A 17,446-nucleotide genomic window follows, 5' to 3' on the forward strand; every position below is an offset into this window, starting at 1 on the left:
TGTGTGTGTGTGTGTGTGTGTATATGTGTGTGCTGCTATGCTATATATGTTACATGTTATGCTGCTAAGCTCTGACTAAAGACTGGCCCTGACCATGAGGAAATGTCTCTGCACATGATGTATCCTTTGTAACAGGCAGGGTTGCTTTTCTGTTTCAAATTGTACTTTGTTGTATTTTAGCAGTTTTTTTTTTTTTATGTTTTTTGTTCTGTTGCATGTAGGTTGCATCTGATCTTGTGATTCTTTTTAATTGTGTTTCAATTTAAAAATCAAAAGTGTTGGCTATCAATTCTTCTAATCTGTATTCCATATCTGTATTTCCATTATGGAGTGATCATTCAAGGAGGGTAAAACAAAAAATTTATTGAAAATAGCCTTTGAGAGAAACAAAGCATAGATTCATACACAGGTGTGTGATGTTTAAAAAACCTCTCAAGCTCTGAAACACTTAAAAGTCACAGTGACAGAGGGTATGAGTATCAGTCTGTCTTACACGTGTTTTCATCATTTCATAACTGTTGCATCTGCTGGTTTTGAGTGTACTGGTTTCCTCTCAAACTGAACTCACCTGGCATCTCATTATTTTTTGTACTCCATTAATTTTTTTTTATAACATGGTTGTCCAAAGTGATTAGTTAAAACTAACAAGACTTGTGTTGCTTGCTGAGTGATATAGAAAACATGTATGACTGTATCACAAGCTGTCTTACACATTATAGTTTCATATTATCATTATTAATGACATAATTTTTTTATAATAACACATTTATTTCATTACTTCACTACGCAAAATAACATGGTCATGTGCAATAATTGTAATTTGGTACTGAGCAGCATAATAATTGTAAATTCTATTGATTATATTTACTGTGATCCTTATTTTACTCTCATCCTTATTGTATTGTATTCTTATATCTTACTTGTGATTGCACTGCCAGAAAAGAATTTCCTCTAAGGGATTCATTCAGTTATTATTTGGTCATGTTTATGTTTCATTGTGAATCTGTTTGTTTTAATTTTGCTTTATTCCAGGTCTTTTTTGTTGCATTTTATTATGGATGTTAAAGTCTCCAAGTTTTTACTTACAATGTGGGTGCAGTGTTTTGTTAGACATCCTACGTTGTGGGGACTTACAGGTACATATGGGGACAATAATGTGGTCTCCCTATGGTAAAGTTCTCTTCTTTGCGTTGGGGTTAGATTTAGGACTGAGGTGTTAATTCAGTTTAACCTAGGGTTAGGAGTATATATACGTCGGTAATGGTTAAGGTTAGTTCTGGGTCAGACCATGTAAAATTAAAGTATGTCAATGAAATGTCCTTAAAAAGCCTGAAAACATAGCTGTATGTTTGGGTTTGTGTGAGATTGTTATGGTGTGTTCAGGTTGACTATACCTTACAAGTTAGTGCAAAAAGTAAACATACTAAAAGTGTATATGTATAAACTATTAAAGTGTAATATGTTGTTAATGATTGTCAATGCTTTTGGTAAGAGGAAACAGATTCCCATACAGCTTGGTGCTCGGTTTGGCTCAGGGTGACACTGAACCAGAAAAAGAAGTCTGTCTTGGTATAAAATCCGTCACATTATTTTCTCTCTCTGAAGCAAGGAAGAAGCATAGAAGTCCTCTTTCAGCCAGCTGACTGGCCATGCACAGCCTCATGTTTCGAGCAGCTTTCTAACTTTGTGCTCTATAAAGTACAGCAAGCTTAGTTGTGTGTTGAACTCTCTCTGGTAACTTATTAGACCCAAAATATAGAAACGGTATTGTCATTCTTTACAAACCTATAAAACTGGATCTACACTTTGTTGTAGCATATATGTCATGTAAGCAGCCCGTGATTAGGCCCGTTATGGTTAAGTTAAACATTTTATTATTTTCAAGACCAAGAAGGAATGTCAGAGATTTCTTTTAGCAATCTGTAATTGTGCAAAAAAAAAAAAAGAAAAATGCTGAAAAGCAATTTTGAATCAATCATATCTGTTCGTTGAGAAAAAAAATAAATTAACAACCCAACCAAATCTCTTTTTTTTAAACATTTTTGTTGCTCTTGTTCTTTATCAGAACTGTTTCCAAGAGTATTTTGAAAGGCCAGGCAAACAGCAGAGGTTTTTCCACAGCACAAGGAGGAAGCTTTGCAGCAAGCGAGACTACCAATGCACATTCCCTCCTGTTCCCTCCCCTGCCTGCCTGCCTGTCTGCTCTGCTCTCCTCTACCACCCCCTCTGTATCTCACTCCAGCAGAAACACTCTCTGCTGTGCATGGGGGATGGGCACTCTCTCTCTCTCTCTCAGCCTGCTGCCATTGAACTGAACCAAACAGAAAATTAAACTAGACTTTATCTAGCTGAAATAAGACATGTAAACAGCTTCAAAGTCTCACAGCTAATAAAGAAGAATGAACCATTAGAGCTCTCTTCTCTAGAGGTGAAAGAAGCAGACATTTTTTTTTTTTTTTTTTTGCAACACAGGGTGTGTGCTCTGCATTGGGGGGTGGGGGTGGGGGGGTGATTAGTGTGTTAAAAAGAAAGAAATGCTTTGCAGAATATTTAAAAACTTAAAAGTTGTAAAGAATTTAAGAATATAATTGATATAATTTCTGATTTTAGGATGTAAGTGGGACCAGAGTGCCTTTCGCTTTCTTTTCTCACTCTCTGTTCACACTCAAGCACACCACACACCTTCCTCTAGGGGGCTTATAGAGGGGGAAAGGCAGGAAGTACCAATGAGGAGGCATACTTGATCACATGTACAAACACTGAAACACAATTTAACATTCTGCCTGACACACCCCCCTAATGCATACAGAGCTTTGCAGGCAGGAAGCTGTCCAGAGATCATTTGCAGCCACATCAACACCACAGAGGGTTAATGTGATTTCCCACACTGCTGCGAGGCCCGTGAAGTGGATCACGCTTTATTTTAGTCTGACTTGCAGCAGAGCAGGAAGACACACTAATACACAAACACACAGAATAAAACCCTTTTATTAACATGCGTCTATTTCTATTCTGGTGCAAAATGTACACGTTTGAAATTTACTGATAGATCATGACGTAAATATTTGTAACACAATAAAAATGTATGCTTATAGTAGAGAGAAAGAAGGGATATCTTCCATCCCAAAGACGAGACACAGGGCCAGTTGTGCAGAAACACAGATTTAATGTGGCTTCCTCTCCCCGCCTGACTTAATTTTTCTGCTTTGGCAAAAGGAAATAATTGGAGCAGACTTTTCCCGGATCAGGGCGGGAGGGATTTATGAGCACATGCGCCATCTGCCGGCCAGTACAGATACAGCACTGCAAACTTTTAATTCACTTCTGGCTTATCTGATGCTGCTGAAGGCTTTGATTAACCGGTAGAGTTGATCTGTTTAATCAGATTCAAAGAATTACACCCATACTTCCATCACCTAATGAAACAGATAATATAATCTAGCATGTGTTTAATCTTCATTCAAATATAAGTGATTCTGTTACACTCCACATTTCTTTAAAACCTAAAATAAAAAATAAATTTAAGGTATATGTTTGTAATTACAAACCATACCACCTTTCAATAAATTCTGACCCCCTTCCCAGTGCCAGTTGAAGAAAGGTTTCCCCCCAGCATGATGTAACCGCCACCATGCTTCATTATGAGGAGGGATGTGTTAAGGGTGAGTTGTAACATTGTCTTTTCACCACAAGTAGCCTTTGGAACAGCTCAAAACTGTCTCATCAGAGAAAAGTGTCCCCACAGCATGATGCTGCCACCATGTTTCTTGACACGATGGTGTGTTTATGGTGATTAGCTTAGCATCACACAGCATTGAGCAGTACACAAAAAGTTATACTTTTACACATTGGTCCCAAGGTTTCACAGTTATGCACAACTTCCTGCAGTTACTGTGTTGCTACAGAACAGCGTGAACATGAAACAGACAATAAAACACAAGCGACAACTTATTATATTTTTATTAATGTTTAATATTACAAAAGAATACAACAAAGAAAACAATCAATAAATGGGGCCTACACTCCTCTGGTTTATCAAAAAAAGGCTTTGATCTTTTTTATTCTACAGCTCCATCATTTCCTCTTCCACGGTCTTCCCACTGGTTTCAACGTACCTCTCTTGTACTCCAAGAGTTCTAGAGGGTCAAAGGTGAAGGAAAATGCTTGGAAGTCTGACAAATGCTCCGTTTCATTATAAGTATCACACTATTTCTACCATAACTTCTCACTTTGCTTAGGTTAGATGTAATAAATAAAACAGAGCAGTTTAAACATCTGAGAGTTTCGTGTTAATTTCAACCCAAATGAGTCACCCAATTAAAAAGGAAAGGATACGAGCTGAACTGGAAGTCTGCCCCCACAGCAGCTGACATCATTGCCTGCAGATTCCTCTCCTCCAGGTCTCCAAAGCAGTACCCGTTGGCCTTGTCCACAGCACGCAAGACCTGAATCATGCTCTCTTTGTCCTGGAGAGCGGAAAGAAGAATTAGCATGTGATCTTGGGACTTCCCCCGTAGGAATTCAGAGAAACTACCCAATGACGAAATACTAGCCTGAAAGGACTCTGAAACCTTGACTGAGTGAGAGCATGGTGATCGGCCTTACTCAGTCTTGAAGGTTTTTATCAGGGTTTAACTTTGTGAGATAAACAAAGATACATTGGAAGCAACAAAGAGAAGAACTGGGAAGATTTTTGTTCTCTCTACTGAAGCCAGAGATTTAGCTTTGCTTTCAAAATGGCCAAGCATAAGGGAGTAAAAATACTGGTATGAATAAAACAGGAGGAAAGTATCCACACTAATGTCATTAATGAGAGATAAAATAATCAGATCATGTCAGAAAACAATGTAAAAACATCTTTATATTCATTATTATAACCCCTTCTGCTCCCGATTTGAATAATTTGAATTTCTTTAGGTAGCAGCCAGGTGCAAAAGCCTGCATAAAACAAAATAGGTGATTATTCTCTGGAATATACGCCAGAAAATTAAAGAACAAAAGAAACTTCTGTGAAGTTAATTGTGAAGGAGCTTGTTATGAAGTTCTAATATAACAAACTAAAACTAATGATTTTAAAGAGCTAACTTGGCAAAAAGCCCTATGACTTGCACAGGATAGCTATTAAAAGAAAACATCCTATATTATGACAACACATTGTCTGTTTTAGATGCAAAACATCTTACTTTTTTAATGATTTTTTAATTCTTTCACAGGATTGAAATCTGAAATTGTGGTTTTATCTAAATATTTCTTAAATCTTTTTAGAGATGTACAATATATGAAATTATAACTCAAAATACATTAGTTTGTGTAAAATACTGCATGGAGCAGAGAATTGTCAATTCAAAAGGTCTCTATTATCTGGGATTGGATTATGCACTGTTAATTATTTGGTTCTCAACAAGAAACACACACAAAAAAACTTGTATTTTGAAGTGTCAGAAAATGAATCTTGTTTAAAAACATAATTTCTAATTTAAGTGTTCAATATGCTTATTTCTAGATTTAAAAATCCCAAATCTGTTAAAGTAAAATGATCTTTCTGCAGGGACAGATCATTTCACTTGGTTTTCTCTGGATTTAGTTTTATTTTCTTGATTTATCACACCCTTATTTGCAGTGTATGTTTGAGCAATTCCATGGACCCCCACTGCCATTATTGCACAAACCTACAGATTATTTGGATCAGCAGAGACATTATAGCTAACAGTATTCATAAGTAAACAGTCTATAATCAGTGAGATCTATTAGATCTGTGTTCAGTTGAAGCATCTTTAGAAAATAATTTTAGCTTATTTTGGCATTTGACTTCTAGACTCACTAAAGCTGTGTGAGTTAACAGATACCTGTACGTTAAGAGGTACGAAAGACACCAGGCTATAATCTTGTATGACTTCTGCCAGCTTTTCGTTGAGATGGTGAAATTTTTTAAAGAAAGGATCTGCGGCCAAGTGATCAAGAAGATAGGTCAGGTCCATAACCTCTGTGTAGAAGTCAAGGTTGAATGCTGTAAATAAAATAAAAAAAGTGAGTTAAACTGGGGTTAAATCCATCTGACCATACGTATCTGAATCACGTACCCAGTTTTCCATATTGTTCAATCAAGTCCATCTTGGAGAGGACGTTGACGTGGGGAAGCTCTACATGCAGCATGGTGGACAGAGAAGTGCAGAGCACAGAGATGAACTTGGCTGGGTCGGCGCAGTAATGAGAGTCTACAAGGTGAACCGCAGTGAGCTGGGAGAATAAAACACAAAGCACACCACAGACTGAGGATCAGTGTAAATAAATGGAATGTGATCAACATGAAATGGTGTTCTGGTTTCCTTCCCATTTAAAAACAAAAACAAAAGTTTAATGCAGGGGTGCTTGAGTCCAGTACCAAAAAGCTACAGGGGCGGAGCTAGAAGGGGGGCAAGGGGTGGCCTTGGCCACCCTTAGCCAATCATTGGCCACCCCTAAAATTTTATTCCCTCTAATACAGACAGTGGAAGCAGTAATACTCTCAAGGGGAATTTTCAAACTGATTAAACATTTTCATTTTTCATAGATTAATAATTACTTTACAACAGAAACACTGTTGTTAATTATGCACATCAATATACTAACATTAAAGATGATAAATACAGAATTAATGCTCTTTTCAGAACTAAATTTTGTGTTATTTTGGGTAAAAGGAAAATAACATGTCTCTGTAAGTCATCTAGGAGTCTTCAGTGAAATCATAAATAAAAAACTGCTTCAATAATAACTTAAAAAAATCATTGAATGTGGATATTAGTACAGAATTGCAGAATGATTATTGATAAAAGTAGGTAATGACAATGTAAAATATGTTTGCCCCAGAACTCAAAGCTGAAAGAATTTTGTCCACTTTACCTTTTATTTAGACGCCATGGATGTTTAAATATATATGCGTTGGAACAGTGTAGAATGACCCTGAGGTTCTGGCACCTCAATGTACATTGGTTTATTGACTGGCCACCCCTATTAGGATTTTCTGGCTACACCTCTTTAGAGCTCCAATCCTGCAACTTTTTGATGCACCCCATTTTTAACAAACCCGTATCAAATGAGTGGCTCGTTCCCATGCCACTGCTGGGCTAAATGAGGGGATTTAGCCTTTTGATTCAGGTGTGTTAGAGAAGACATGCATCTAAAAGTTACAGGATGGTAGCTAAACTGCCCTTTGATCCCAGTGTGACCTGTCCTGGCTGTACCCCTCTTTTTACTCAGCAAGGACTAGATTTTCCTTAGGAATACCAAAACAGAACAGATTTGGCACTATGACACAGAACAACAAAAACAATCAGATGATTATTTATTCTCTCTTACTCTGAAATTCCACTTGGCCAGCTGTGAGAATATATTCTTGACTGAGCTCTGGTGGGTGTAAAGCTCCACCTGTCCAGGACAGTCAAACAAGAAGTAACAGTCACTGTATTGTGTCAGCTTGCTCTCCAGCCAGTCCAGATTTGCTTCCACATACTCCATACAGTAAAGAAGTCCTCCATTAGGTCCCAGCTTCAGGTTCTCCATGACATCATCCAGAGTAACCAGTTCAGAGATGTCCACAGAGCAGGAGTAAGGGATCCCTTCGTTGGCTGGATCCATGTTCACTACCACCACCTTCCGACCCAGGCTGCTCAGGAACTCCTGCATCCCCTGGCAGTAAGTAGTTTTCCCGGAGCCTGGGGGGCCGATGACCACCTGGCCGAAGCGCAGGGAGGGTTTGGCTCCCTGCTGAGCGGACATGGCGTCCAAACTGGGAGCAGAGGGAGTTAATGTAGCAGCATCAGGCTCTGCTGTTACCCGATAGTTAGTTTCTGATGACCAGAAACCTGCTTCCTCACATTAACGGCTCAACTAAAACTTCAGTTAGATTTTAAGCAACTTATTGACAGAATGTGTATAAAAACGAGTTAAGTTAATAGAATGGCTAATTTAATTGTTAGAAGACTTATACATAAAAACAGCGATACGTGTTTACCGCAGGTCGCATCAGTTTAGACATGCAGGTATAACTAGTAGGCTAAAGCTTTGAATTACTTCCGGGTTATTTGTGGCTTTTCATAATAAAAGCTGCTACTTCACTTTTTTTTTTGATAACTTTATTTGGAACAGTAAGAATGACAAACTCAAACAATACAGTAAAATAACGTATAACATACCTCCTAACACTTTTCTTAATGTTTTTTTTCTTTTCTTTCAAGTTGCGATGTAAACAGATGTTTAGTTTATGTAATACACTTCTGAAAGAGAGGGAAAAAAGCTGCCACTTTAAAGAAAGTCGTACAAACGTTTAATTGAAAATGGACGATGTCATATTACCGGTACAAGAAAAAGTTTCCCATTTGTCTTTTAAATTAAATAGATATCATTTTTTTAATGCAACATTTATTTAACCAAGAAACAAATCAAATGGCATGTGGAATCTCTTTTACAAGGATGTCCTGGCCAATATGTGAAAAGTTTGCTTTAAATGTACAACAGGTATTCCTACTATGTGTTCCCTTAAGCCAGTATAAAAATTGAGAATTTAACTATGCATCAAAATTCAAAACCAAGGGAAGACAGACTGATTTACTCTACCAAGGGCAGTAGGAAACAGATATTTCAAAATAAATACTGACTGGAAGAACTATTAAAAGACTGCACTAAATACAAAAGGAAATGCAATCAGTGATGCATGTCTAGTGGCAAAAGAACTCAACCGGCCTTTTATAATTTCTATTTTTTTACGCACACTGTTGAGATTTAGTCCTAGTTGGCACAAAGTTTTTAAAGACACAAATAGATGCTTTGATCCCAGTGATCTGTTTTATTAGAACTCGTTGGGAGAGTGTTCTCTCCATAAGTGTGTTTGGAAAATTGCTATCTTAACACCTGCAGTTGTGCTTGAAAGTTTACATACCCTCCAATTAAACAAAATGATACATTATCACTAGTGATTCAAATAACACAAAACTGAAAAAAAAAATACAGACTTACTAAATTACAATATAGTAAAATGAAATATTGATTTTGAATGTTTGTTAAAAAATACTTCTAAAAAAATAATGATTAAAAAAAAACCTGTCAAATTAAAGTACCTTGCTGATGAACAGTGAACAAACATATCCGTGATGCTGACTGAACATTCCCTGAACATTACAGTGAATACCTGATTTCAGCGATGGCCTCAAAGTGTTTTAGTTGTGGAACGGGTTGTCAGAGACAACAGTCTGATCCTGATTGTGGAGAAAATGAAGGAGATCATCGTTGACTTTAGGAAGAACCGTCCTAACCACGCTCCACTGCTCATCAACAGCTCAGCTGTAGAGGTGGTCAGCAGAACCACATCCCTGGGGGTGCACATCATAGACACCCTCACCTGGACTGTAAACATCATCTTAATAGTTAAAAGGGCACAAAAGCGCATGTACTTCCTTAGGTGGATGAGGAGAGCCCACCTGTCCCCATCCATCCTCACCACCTTCTACAGAAGCACCATAGAGAGCATTCTGACCAGCTGTCTCACTGTGTGGAGGCTGCAGTGCCACAGACTGGAAGAACCTGAGAAGAGTGGTGAGAACAGCAGAGAAGATCATCCCTCCTTTAAAGACATTTCATCCCAGTGCTGCGTGTCCCGAACCCATAACATCATCAATGACCCCTCACACCTCCACCATGGACTGTCCTCCCTGCTGCCCTCTGGGAAGGGGCTTTGCAGCATTCAATGTAGGTCCAGCAAATTCCAAAACAGCTTCTTCCCCACAGCCATAAGACAGCAAACTATTGAAAGAAAACTCTAAATCATGTCACAGACTTTGCATCACACTGATAACACCAAACCAAAATACTGCACTATATATATATTCAAATGCTCTGAACTTCCATATCACTGCATTTTTGCACCATGTTTATTTCTCCCACACTGTTTACATTTGATCACTGCTGCGTTTTAAGAAATGGAAACAAATTTTTCGTTTTGTATACACTCTGTGTATACAAAATGAGAATAAAATTTGTCAAAGTTATTCATATCCCACATTCCTGATTGCAGTCACAGCTCCAAGCCTCCCAGAGCACGTCTCCACCAACTTAACCCCTCTAGGGATGGCAGTCTTTTCCCATTTCTTCTATTACAAAATTGCTCAATCTCAGAAAACTTTGATGTAGAGCATCTGAGTGTATGTTTTTTTTTTATTATTATTTAAGTTTTACCATATTTCCTCAATCACATTTTGGTATAGTGATGCAACGCACTATTTGCAGAATCATTTTCCACCAGGAAAATGTTTTTTTCCTGAGGACCAACCTGTAGCACGATGTCTCCAAGGATTGCAGTATACTTAGCTGCACCAACCTTTTTTTTTCCCTGCTAAAGAAAATTATGAGCATATTTATCATTGGGGCTGTTTAGATTTCCTCCACAGTTTTAGTAAAATCCCCTCCTTCCACATTATACATAAAAATCCCTTTTAGCAAGTAATTTATAGATGATATGTTTCCAATAATCATGGGAGACATTAATGGGAAAATTAGGACAAACAAAATTAAATGAATTAAAAAGGTTTTATTATAAAACAATAAATAAAACAGAGCTAAATGTTTTGCAGATGTCATCTTTTTGATCCAATGCTGCCACCTGGCTGCCAGCCTCGGTACTTCATGCTGGTGTTGGGTTGACGTCTCAGTAAGGTGTCACCTTCATCAATGTCTTTGGGTTTATCGTACACTGTGCTGATGAGAACATCTGCTCTGCTTTTCTTTACGGGGTGCAACACCAGCTTTTCTCCGTGATACCTGCCAAAAAAAAAAAAAAAAAAAGAATGCGTTAACAATTTGATTTCAATCACTAGAAGAAAATACTAGACTGTTGTTTCTGATTAAACATCCAAACTAACCCAAAGCCTCGTTTACAGCGTGGATGTTGGCCCTCATTCTCCAGAGCATCAGAAATTCCAACCTGGCTGCTTCCCAGACCTTCACCGTCCTTCCAGCCCTGCTTCTCCATCAAGCGTCGCCCGAAGCCCTAATCGCATACAAAGAAATATGAAGAACACTCCTAGATAAGAGCACAGGAGCATGAGAACCGCATAAGTCTGCTTACCTTAGTAAATCTCTCAAAGCTGCCGATAGACTGATTGTGCCCCGATCCGTCTTCAACGCCTTCCCTCAGTCTTTGTTCATAGCGCATTTTTATGTAGTCGCGAGCGTCCATGTCGCCTCCATCTGTGAAAGGAAGGGTTAGAGTAAATCTGAATACAAGGATAAAAACAAAACATGCAGCTTCATTTATAATTTTATTGATCGGTTTGTATCAAAGATGGCTGTGATACCTTTATCGTAGTAAACGCTCATGTCAACATCCCAGTCGTCTGCAGTTTGCTCATCAAAATCTACAAGACGAGCAAATATTAGTTACTATACAAGAAAAAAAAAAAAAAGATAAAATACATAAAAGTGGAGTTTGGTCACACTGCAGTCATAAAACTAATGTTTCTGGAAAAGGATGCAAGGTTCAAGGGTGTAACTTTGTGAGGAAAATTGGTGGGGACATTCGGGTGGGGGCTGATGGACCTGCAGTTACTCGTCCCAAACGCTTTCATTAGCTTTTGGTATTTTAAAAAAATTAGCTCAAACATATAATTATTGAATGCCTTGCTGTTGTTGAAAAAACAAGAGAACTATAATACACTAATATTTATATTTATAGATAGTTACAGAGATGTATTTTAGTGCAGCAGTCCCCAACCTTTTTTGCGCCACAGACCGGTTATATGTCAGACAATATTTTCATGGACCAGTCTTTAAAGTCTGGGGGGTAAATACGATCAAATAAAATGATACGACTGGCATAAAATCAAATACAAACAGCATAAAAATAAAACTCATCATTGTGTTGAATTAGTGGGAGCCCTGGACTTGTTTTTCCGAAACAAACCAGTCCCATCTAGACGTAATCAGAGACAATGACACACAAAGTGTGCTCCTGATGTCCAGTCAGCTCCGTAGCTTTGTTTTGGTCGCTGTAACCGCAGAAAATTCTGCTTCACAAAGATAGGATGTTATAGATAGGATGAGTCTTGACCTGAATTAACCTGTGTCAAGAGGCACAGATGCACCGACTGATGTAATTGGGAGAGAATACCCCAATGTTATGTATTTTTCAAAATAAAACATCACTCAGACTCTGATCGTCGATAAATTATTCAGTGCGGCCAGGTACCAAATGACCGACGGACCGGTACCGGTCCGCGGCCCGGTACCGGTCCGCGGCCTGGTGGTTGGGGGCCGCTGTTTTAGTGCATTACATATATAGGACCCAAAAGCATTAATGTATAAAAAAATAACGAATAACAGCCGATTCCGATGCCAAAATCGATATATCATGCACCCCTAGAATTACAATTTCAATTCCATCCACCTAAAAAAATATGGATATGCTGCATTTTAAATATAGCATAGCACATTTTTTTCTTGTAAACTTTCTGATTAAACTTGGAGATATATTTTATTGCATGTTGCATATCCCAGTAAATCTGTTTCACTTTTAAATCTGCAGCTCTCCCTACTTCTCTCTGCACTGTTTAAAAAGATTTACGAACCTTTTTACTAATATAATGATGCCAGAAACACATTTTCAAGATATGTTGAAGCTGTGCAGTCTGATTCTGTCTGTACAATAAGAAAACATGTTAATTTTAGGGGGAGTCATGGTCCTCTGAAAAGCCAAGCTTTTTAACAAGTAAAGAAGAACAAACTATGTTTTCTCAAGCTCCTTGCATTATAATACTAACTTGTATTAACTTACAATTTGTTGCCATTTTTTAGCTGAAAAAGCTCCGTATTTCTAACAAACAGATTTTTCAGTGGTATGATCTCTATATATTTTTTTTATTTTTTTAAACCAACCCGTCTCCTAACTTTTACATAAACATCGAAGTAGCTGGTGCTTAATATTCACTGAGTGCTGGTGTGTGTCTCTCCTCCAACCATGTAGCTACTTTGTACGCAGTGAAATGTGACCGCAAACCCGATGTCTCAAAGTGACAGATCTGAGGATGTTTTACTGAGAGGCAGGACATGCGAGCAGCATGCAGAAACATTTTCAGACTTCTATTTGTTTTGTTCAAACAGCAGCGGTCTTGTTGCCACTTTCCCAGGATGGATTCAAAGACCCCCTTTGAAAGGCCCTCACTACTACATTCCACCAGGGTTGCCTGATGTGTGACTTTGGGTTCAAGATACTATTTAGTCACTGATGGTCTCTAACAGCTCTGAGGCCTTCACAGAACAGATGGATTTATGAATGACAGAAAGGTGGATTCTATTTGCACATCAGATGAAGGATTTAATTAAGGGGTATCAGAAAAACCGGATCTTAATATGAAGAGAAAGCAAACTGATTTGTTTCACACTCATATCTCTTCTTTCTTCCATTTCACAGCTCTGCATTTTGTTGTTCTGGTGTATTTTTAAAAAATACCAATAAAACTAATGTCTGTAGAGGGAAAGAAAGTGGAAAAGCTACTGTGTGTTTTCTATTTCTAAAGAACAATCCAATAAATAGCTTCACACATGTCATTTTTTCTGTGTTACCTCCTTCATCCTCATGCCAGTACTGAGCGTCGGTGTAGAAAACCAGACCGGAACCTCCTTTTTCCCACTTCAACTCAATTTCTTCCTCGAAAAGCCTCTCTTTGCTGCGTTCCTGGCTGGTGACATCATCATGCAGGGCCTCGTGACGTTCCCACTCTTCACAGCAGTCATCGTCCTGCAGCCACACAAGTGCATCATTAACAAACCAGAAGGAAACATGATAATATGTTAATAATTTGCAAATGAAACCTACATCATCTGCATTCGACTGGACATCCTCTCCTTCTTCTTCTGCCGCTTCGTTCTGCGTTTCATCCGCCTCTGTTGCATGAACATCATCAGCCATTAGTCTCGATCTAGACGATGGAGCGATCAAAGAGCCTGGCCCCGATATCTCGTGTCCAGCAGCGGTTAACACCGTCTCCTCTGTGGATGGGAGGGTGCACGTATTGTAGTACTGGAAGGGTACGTTTCCATAGCGACGACTGGAGCCGGTTTTCGGGAAGGTGAGGCCTAGCTTCCGGATGAGACGTGGAGGTAGGCGACAGGACTGGATGAGCTGGAGGAAGACTCTGATTGGCGTGCCCACGTTTCCGTTCTGCATCAGAGCAGGTGGGTTGAGCTCAGGCAGGCTGTTCAGGTCAGCGTCAGTGAACTGCTCCGTTAAGGAGACATGATGACGTTGCTCAAACTTGGTCTTATAAGGGAAGGAACCTTCACCTGAAAGGACAAAGATAATGCTGAGCATACTTTATCTACGTATTGTGGTATTAGCAATAGATCTTTAGATTTTCCATTTAGATTTTTTATTTCAAAAGTATTTTTTGTGTTGTCTATTTTTTTCCCTCAAAGTTTCTATCGGTTTACTCATCTGTATGATCTGCAACACATGAAACAGGTAGGGGGTTTTGAGCTTCGCCTGTGTTATAAAGTGAGATTTAACTGATTTTTGTTATTGTTTGGTTGTTTTTTTCTAGCATTTGGACAAACATTAGTTCAATTCTAAGATCCCTCAGATTTGTAAAACATCTCTTGGATGCCATTAAGATGGATTATTGTATTCATTAAGTCTGATCAGTGATCAATACATTTTGTCTTGGAAAAAAATAAAAAGTGAATAAAAATAAAACCTATGCTGATGATTTGGGATTCATATTAAGAGACATTGATCCTGTTTAAAATCTAGGTTGCAACAAATTTAGGGCTACAAAAAAACAACAACATGTAAATTTAAATTGATCTATGGATTATATCTATCTATAACTCGTTTATTAATAGACAAACTAGAGATATCATTCGAAAGCGCTATAGATTTTAAAATGTTTAATTTCTCAGTTTTGAGAGACTTTAAAAGGCAACATTTCTAAATTGTGTCCAGTGGATTGATAACTTTTTAAGACAGCATTGGAGGCCTGTGATGAGGCGGGAAGCCATTCCATGTCATTCATTAACTGTTTTATGAACTTTATGCTTGTTTCCTATCATAAGAAAATGACTAATACTTGCTTCAAAAGAAGGTCAATCAAAGGACTGGCACCTTTAGGCATGCCTACCAGATTACATCACACACTAACCTTTGTCACTGGAGACTCGTATCCTCCTGATAACACAGCGCCTGCCCAGCCAGTTCCCCTTCGAGTCGATCCAGTGGTTCCCTGCATACATGCGGAGGAACCTGTCGGCGTGATTAGCGTGAACAGAAACGACGCAACAGCATGATTTCACCGCCGGCTTCGACACACAGCTGCCCTGCTTTGGTGCTTCGGGCTCCGGGGATGCGATGCTAACGTTCTCTCCGTCGCCTCCCGTTGTGGGTTCGGACCGTTCGGGCTCTTTCAGAACTTCCGGTCGGTGTCGATAGTGGAAGCAGTGAAAAGCACCGCTCTCTATAAACTGACTGAAATAATTCCTCAGGTCGGCGGAGTGGAAGGCTACGGGAATGTTGCTAATCACTAAATAGACGGGCTGTTTGGTTTCGCTGTCGGCCATGATTGTTTACGTTCGCCAAAGAAATCGGAAACGTCACTTCCGTTACTATAGTCGCTCTGCGCCACCTAGCGCCAATGAAGAGCGCTGCAGCTGCAATTTATAAACCAACCTGTATGGCAAGCCATTGTGGCACATAATAAAACCGGAAATAATAATCCAACATTTTACGGAACCACCAGAGGCGTAGCCAGAAGATTTTAATAAGGGTGGCCAGGCAATAACCATTGTAAACTGAGGGGTGGCCAAAAGCAGATAGGCGCCAGAAACTCACAGTAAATCAACACTATTCCAAAAGGAAAAGGAACAACCGCAACATCCATATTTTCTAAGTAAAGACTAACTATACTTTCCTACAGCCTTTGCTAACAAATAGACACATATTTTAGCATCTAAATTAAAACTCTAGGCTTGAGTTCTCGGTTGAACATCTTATTCATTGTCTTACCTACGTTTATTAATAATCTTTTTGCATAAAATTATTATTTACATGTACTAATATTTACATTAAATTGATTATTTATTATTAAAGTAGTTATTTATCTCTGCAAGTCATCTATGAATCTTCAGTAAAATCAGAGACATAATTTTCTCTTTACCCCATAAGATAAAATCTAGTTCTGAAAAGAGCATGAATTCGGTATCTAACATTTTTAATGTTAACATATTGATGTGTTTTTGTTGTCAAGTAACGTAACAGATGAAAAATAAAATATTAAATAAGTTACAACAATCCACCTGAGAGTATTACTGCTGCCACCGTATGTATTAGAGGGAAGAAATGTTAGGAGTGGCCACAGGGGTGGCCAATGATTGGCCCCCCATCTAGCTCCGCCCCTGGGAACCACAAATCACCATGCTTGCATTTGAAAACATTAAGGGACACACCCATAACTCTATATGTCGCTATTAGGTTTTACCCCTTTCCTTTTTGCAAATAAACTTCTATTTGAAAACTGCTTGTCAAATATTTTCAGTCTGACTTTGACAGGACTTTTCTAATTCTTTAATATGTTTTCATCCTAAAAAAAAAAATAAAAATAAACTCTGGCCTGAGTTTAATTCATTATCATAATTACCATTAGCATACCCAGAGGTGTCAAATAGCTAGGTATAAACACTTAGTTACAGTACTTCATCTTTTGAATATGTACTTACTCGAGTATATCTATTTCTGATGACTTTTTACTTTTACTCTCCACATATGGAAACAAATATCTGTATCATACTCCTTAGTTTCTCAAACCTGGAACATGATATCTATACATATTGATAATGGCATGACATAACAGATGGAATAAACAGAGTAAAAATATAAATTACTAAGAGAATCTCTCCAGTTGGAGCCCAGTTTGTTTCATAGAAAGACATAGATAGGAACATGGATGAAAACAGGGTGCTGAAAAACATGACAGGTGATGGATCAGATTCTGAGACTGATAATTTTTTAAAATTTAGTTTTAATGGGTTTTTTTCAACAGTAATACTGTGAATTACAGAGCTCTAAAAAGTATTTAGCTGCTCAGGCGGGACTTCTATTAAGTTAAATCTACATTATGTGGTCTGAAATTTAATTTAGAATAAAACTAGACATTATTTTCTGTTTGTTGTGAGCAAAAGAGGAACAATTAAATTTTTTTTGTGCATACAACTTTATTAAAGAGTACTTTTTAAAAGTTTTTTTTTTTTTTACTTAAACTTTATTTTACATTGCACCTGGCAACAAAGTAAGATCTGCACTTTTTCCACATGTACTTAAGTGAAGGAGTTTAAAAGCACTTCTAACTGTGATTAAATTATTTAAAAAAAACCTCAAATCTTCTAGGTTTTTCTTTTAAAGGTGTAAATATCCTAAAACCTTTATTCAATAAAT

The 17,446-nt window shown here is 38.1% G+C and overlaps 2 protein-coding genes across 2 annotated transcripts; both read right to left on the reverse strand.

Annotated features, from left to right (window-relative positions):
* Positions 1-3,996: 3,996 nt before the first annotated feature.
* Positions 3,997-8,050, reverse strand: gpn2 (GPN-loop GTPase 2). The gene is made up of 5 exons (XM_015380752.1): positions 7,336-8,050; positions 6,081-6,237; positions 5,847-6,007; positions 4,336-4,466; positions 3,997-4,136 (listed from the first exon to the last, which is right to left on the reverse strand). Exons 1-5 carry the CDS (start codon positions 7,753-7,755, stop codon positions 4,064-4,066), a joined length of 942 nt encoding a protein of 313 aa, XP_015236238.1. The 5' UTR covers positions 7,756-8,050; the 3' UTR covers positions 3,997-4,063.
* A 2,505-nt stretch (positions 8,051-10,555) lies between these two features.
* gpatch3 (G-patch domain containing 3) lies at positions 10,556-15,585 on the reverse strand. The gene is made up of 7 exons (XM_015380742.1): positions 15,162-15,585; positions 13,841-14,307; positions 13,588-13,762; positions 11,325-11,384; positions 11,096-11,217; positions 10,890-11,017; positions 10,556-10,788 (listed from the first exon to the last, which is right to left on the reverse strand). Exons 1-7 carry the CDS (start codon positions 15,574-15,576, stop codon positions 10,605-10,607), a joined length of 1,551 nt encoding a protein of 516 aa, XP_015236228.1. The 5' UTR covers positions 15,577-15,585; the 3' UTR covers positions 10,556-10,604.
* Between the last annotated feature and the right edge of the window lie 1,861 nt (positions 15,586-17,446).

This window comes from Cyprinodon variegatus, unplaced genomic scaffold (genome assembly GCF_000732505.1).
Source record: "Cyprinodon variegatus isolate N-32 unplaced genomic scaffold, C_variegatus-1.0 Scaffold221, whole genome shotgun sequence".
Taxonomy (NCBI): Eukaryota; Metazoa; Chordata; class Actinopteri; order Cyprinodontiformes; family Cyprinodontidae; genus Cyprinodon; species Cyprinodon variegatus.

Excerpts from the sequence above, each read along its gene's own strand:
- gpn2 (XM_015380752.1), bottom strand. The coding sequence starts at position 7,755 with ATGTCCGCTCAGCAGGGAGCCAAACCCTCCCTGCGCTTCGGCCAGGTG. Across the intron at positions 6,238-7,335 it reads TGGCCAAGTGGAATTTCAGA|CTCACTGCGGTTCACCTTGT; the intron begins GTAAGAGAGAAT and ends TTATTCTCCCAG. Across the intron at positions 4,467-5,846 it reads TCGTACCTCTTAACGTACAG|GACAAAGAGAGCATGATTCA; the intron begins GTATCTGTTAAC and ends TCCGCTCTCCAG.
- gpatch3 (XM_015380742.1), bottom strand. The coding sequence starts at position 15,576 with ATGGCCGACAGCGAAACCAAACAGCCCGTCTATTTAGTGATTAGCAAC. Across the intron at positions 11,385-13,587 it reads CTGGCATGAGGATGAAGGAG|ATTTTGATGAGCAAACTGCA; the intron begins GTAACACAGAAA and ends CTCGTCTTGTAG. Across the intron at positions 10,789-10,889 it reads CGCTGTAAACGAGGCTTTGG|GTATCACGGAGAAAAGCTGG; the intron begins GTTAGTTTGGAT and ends TTTTTTTGGCAG.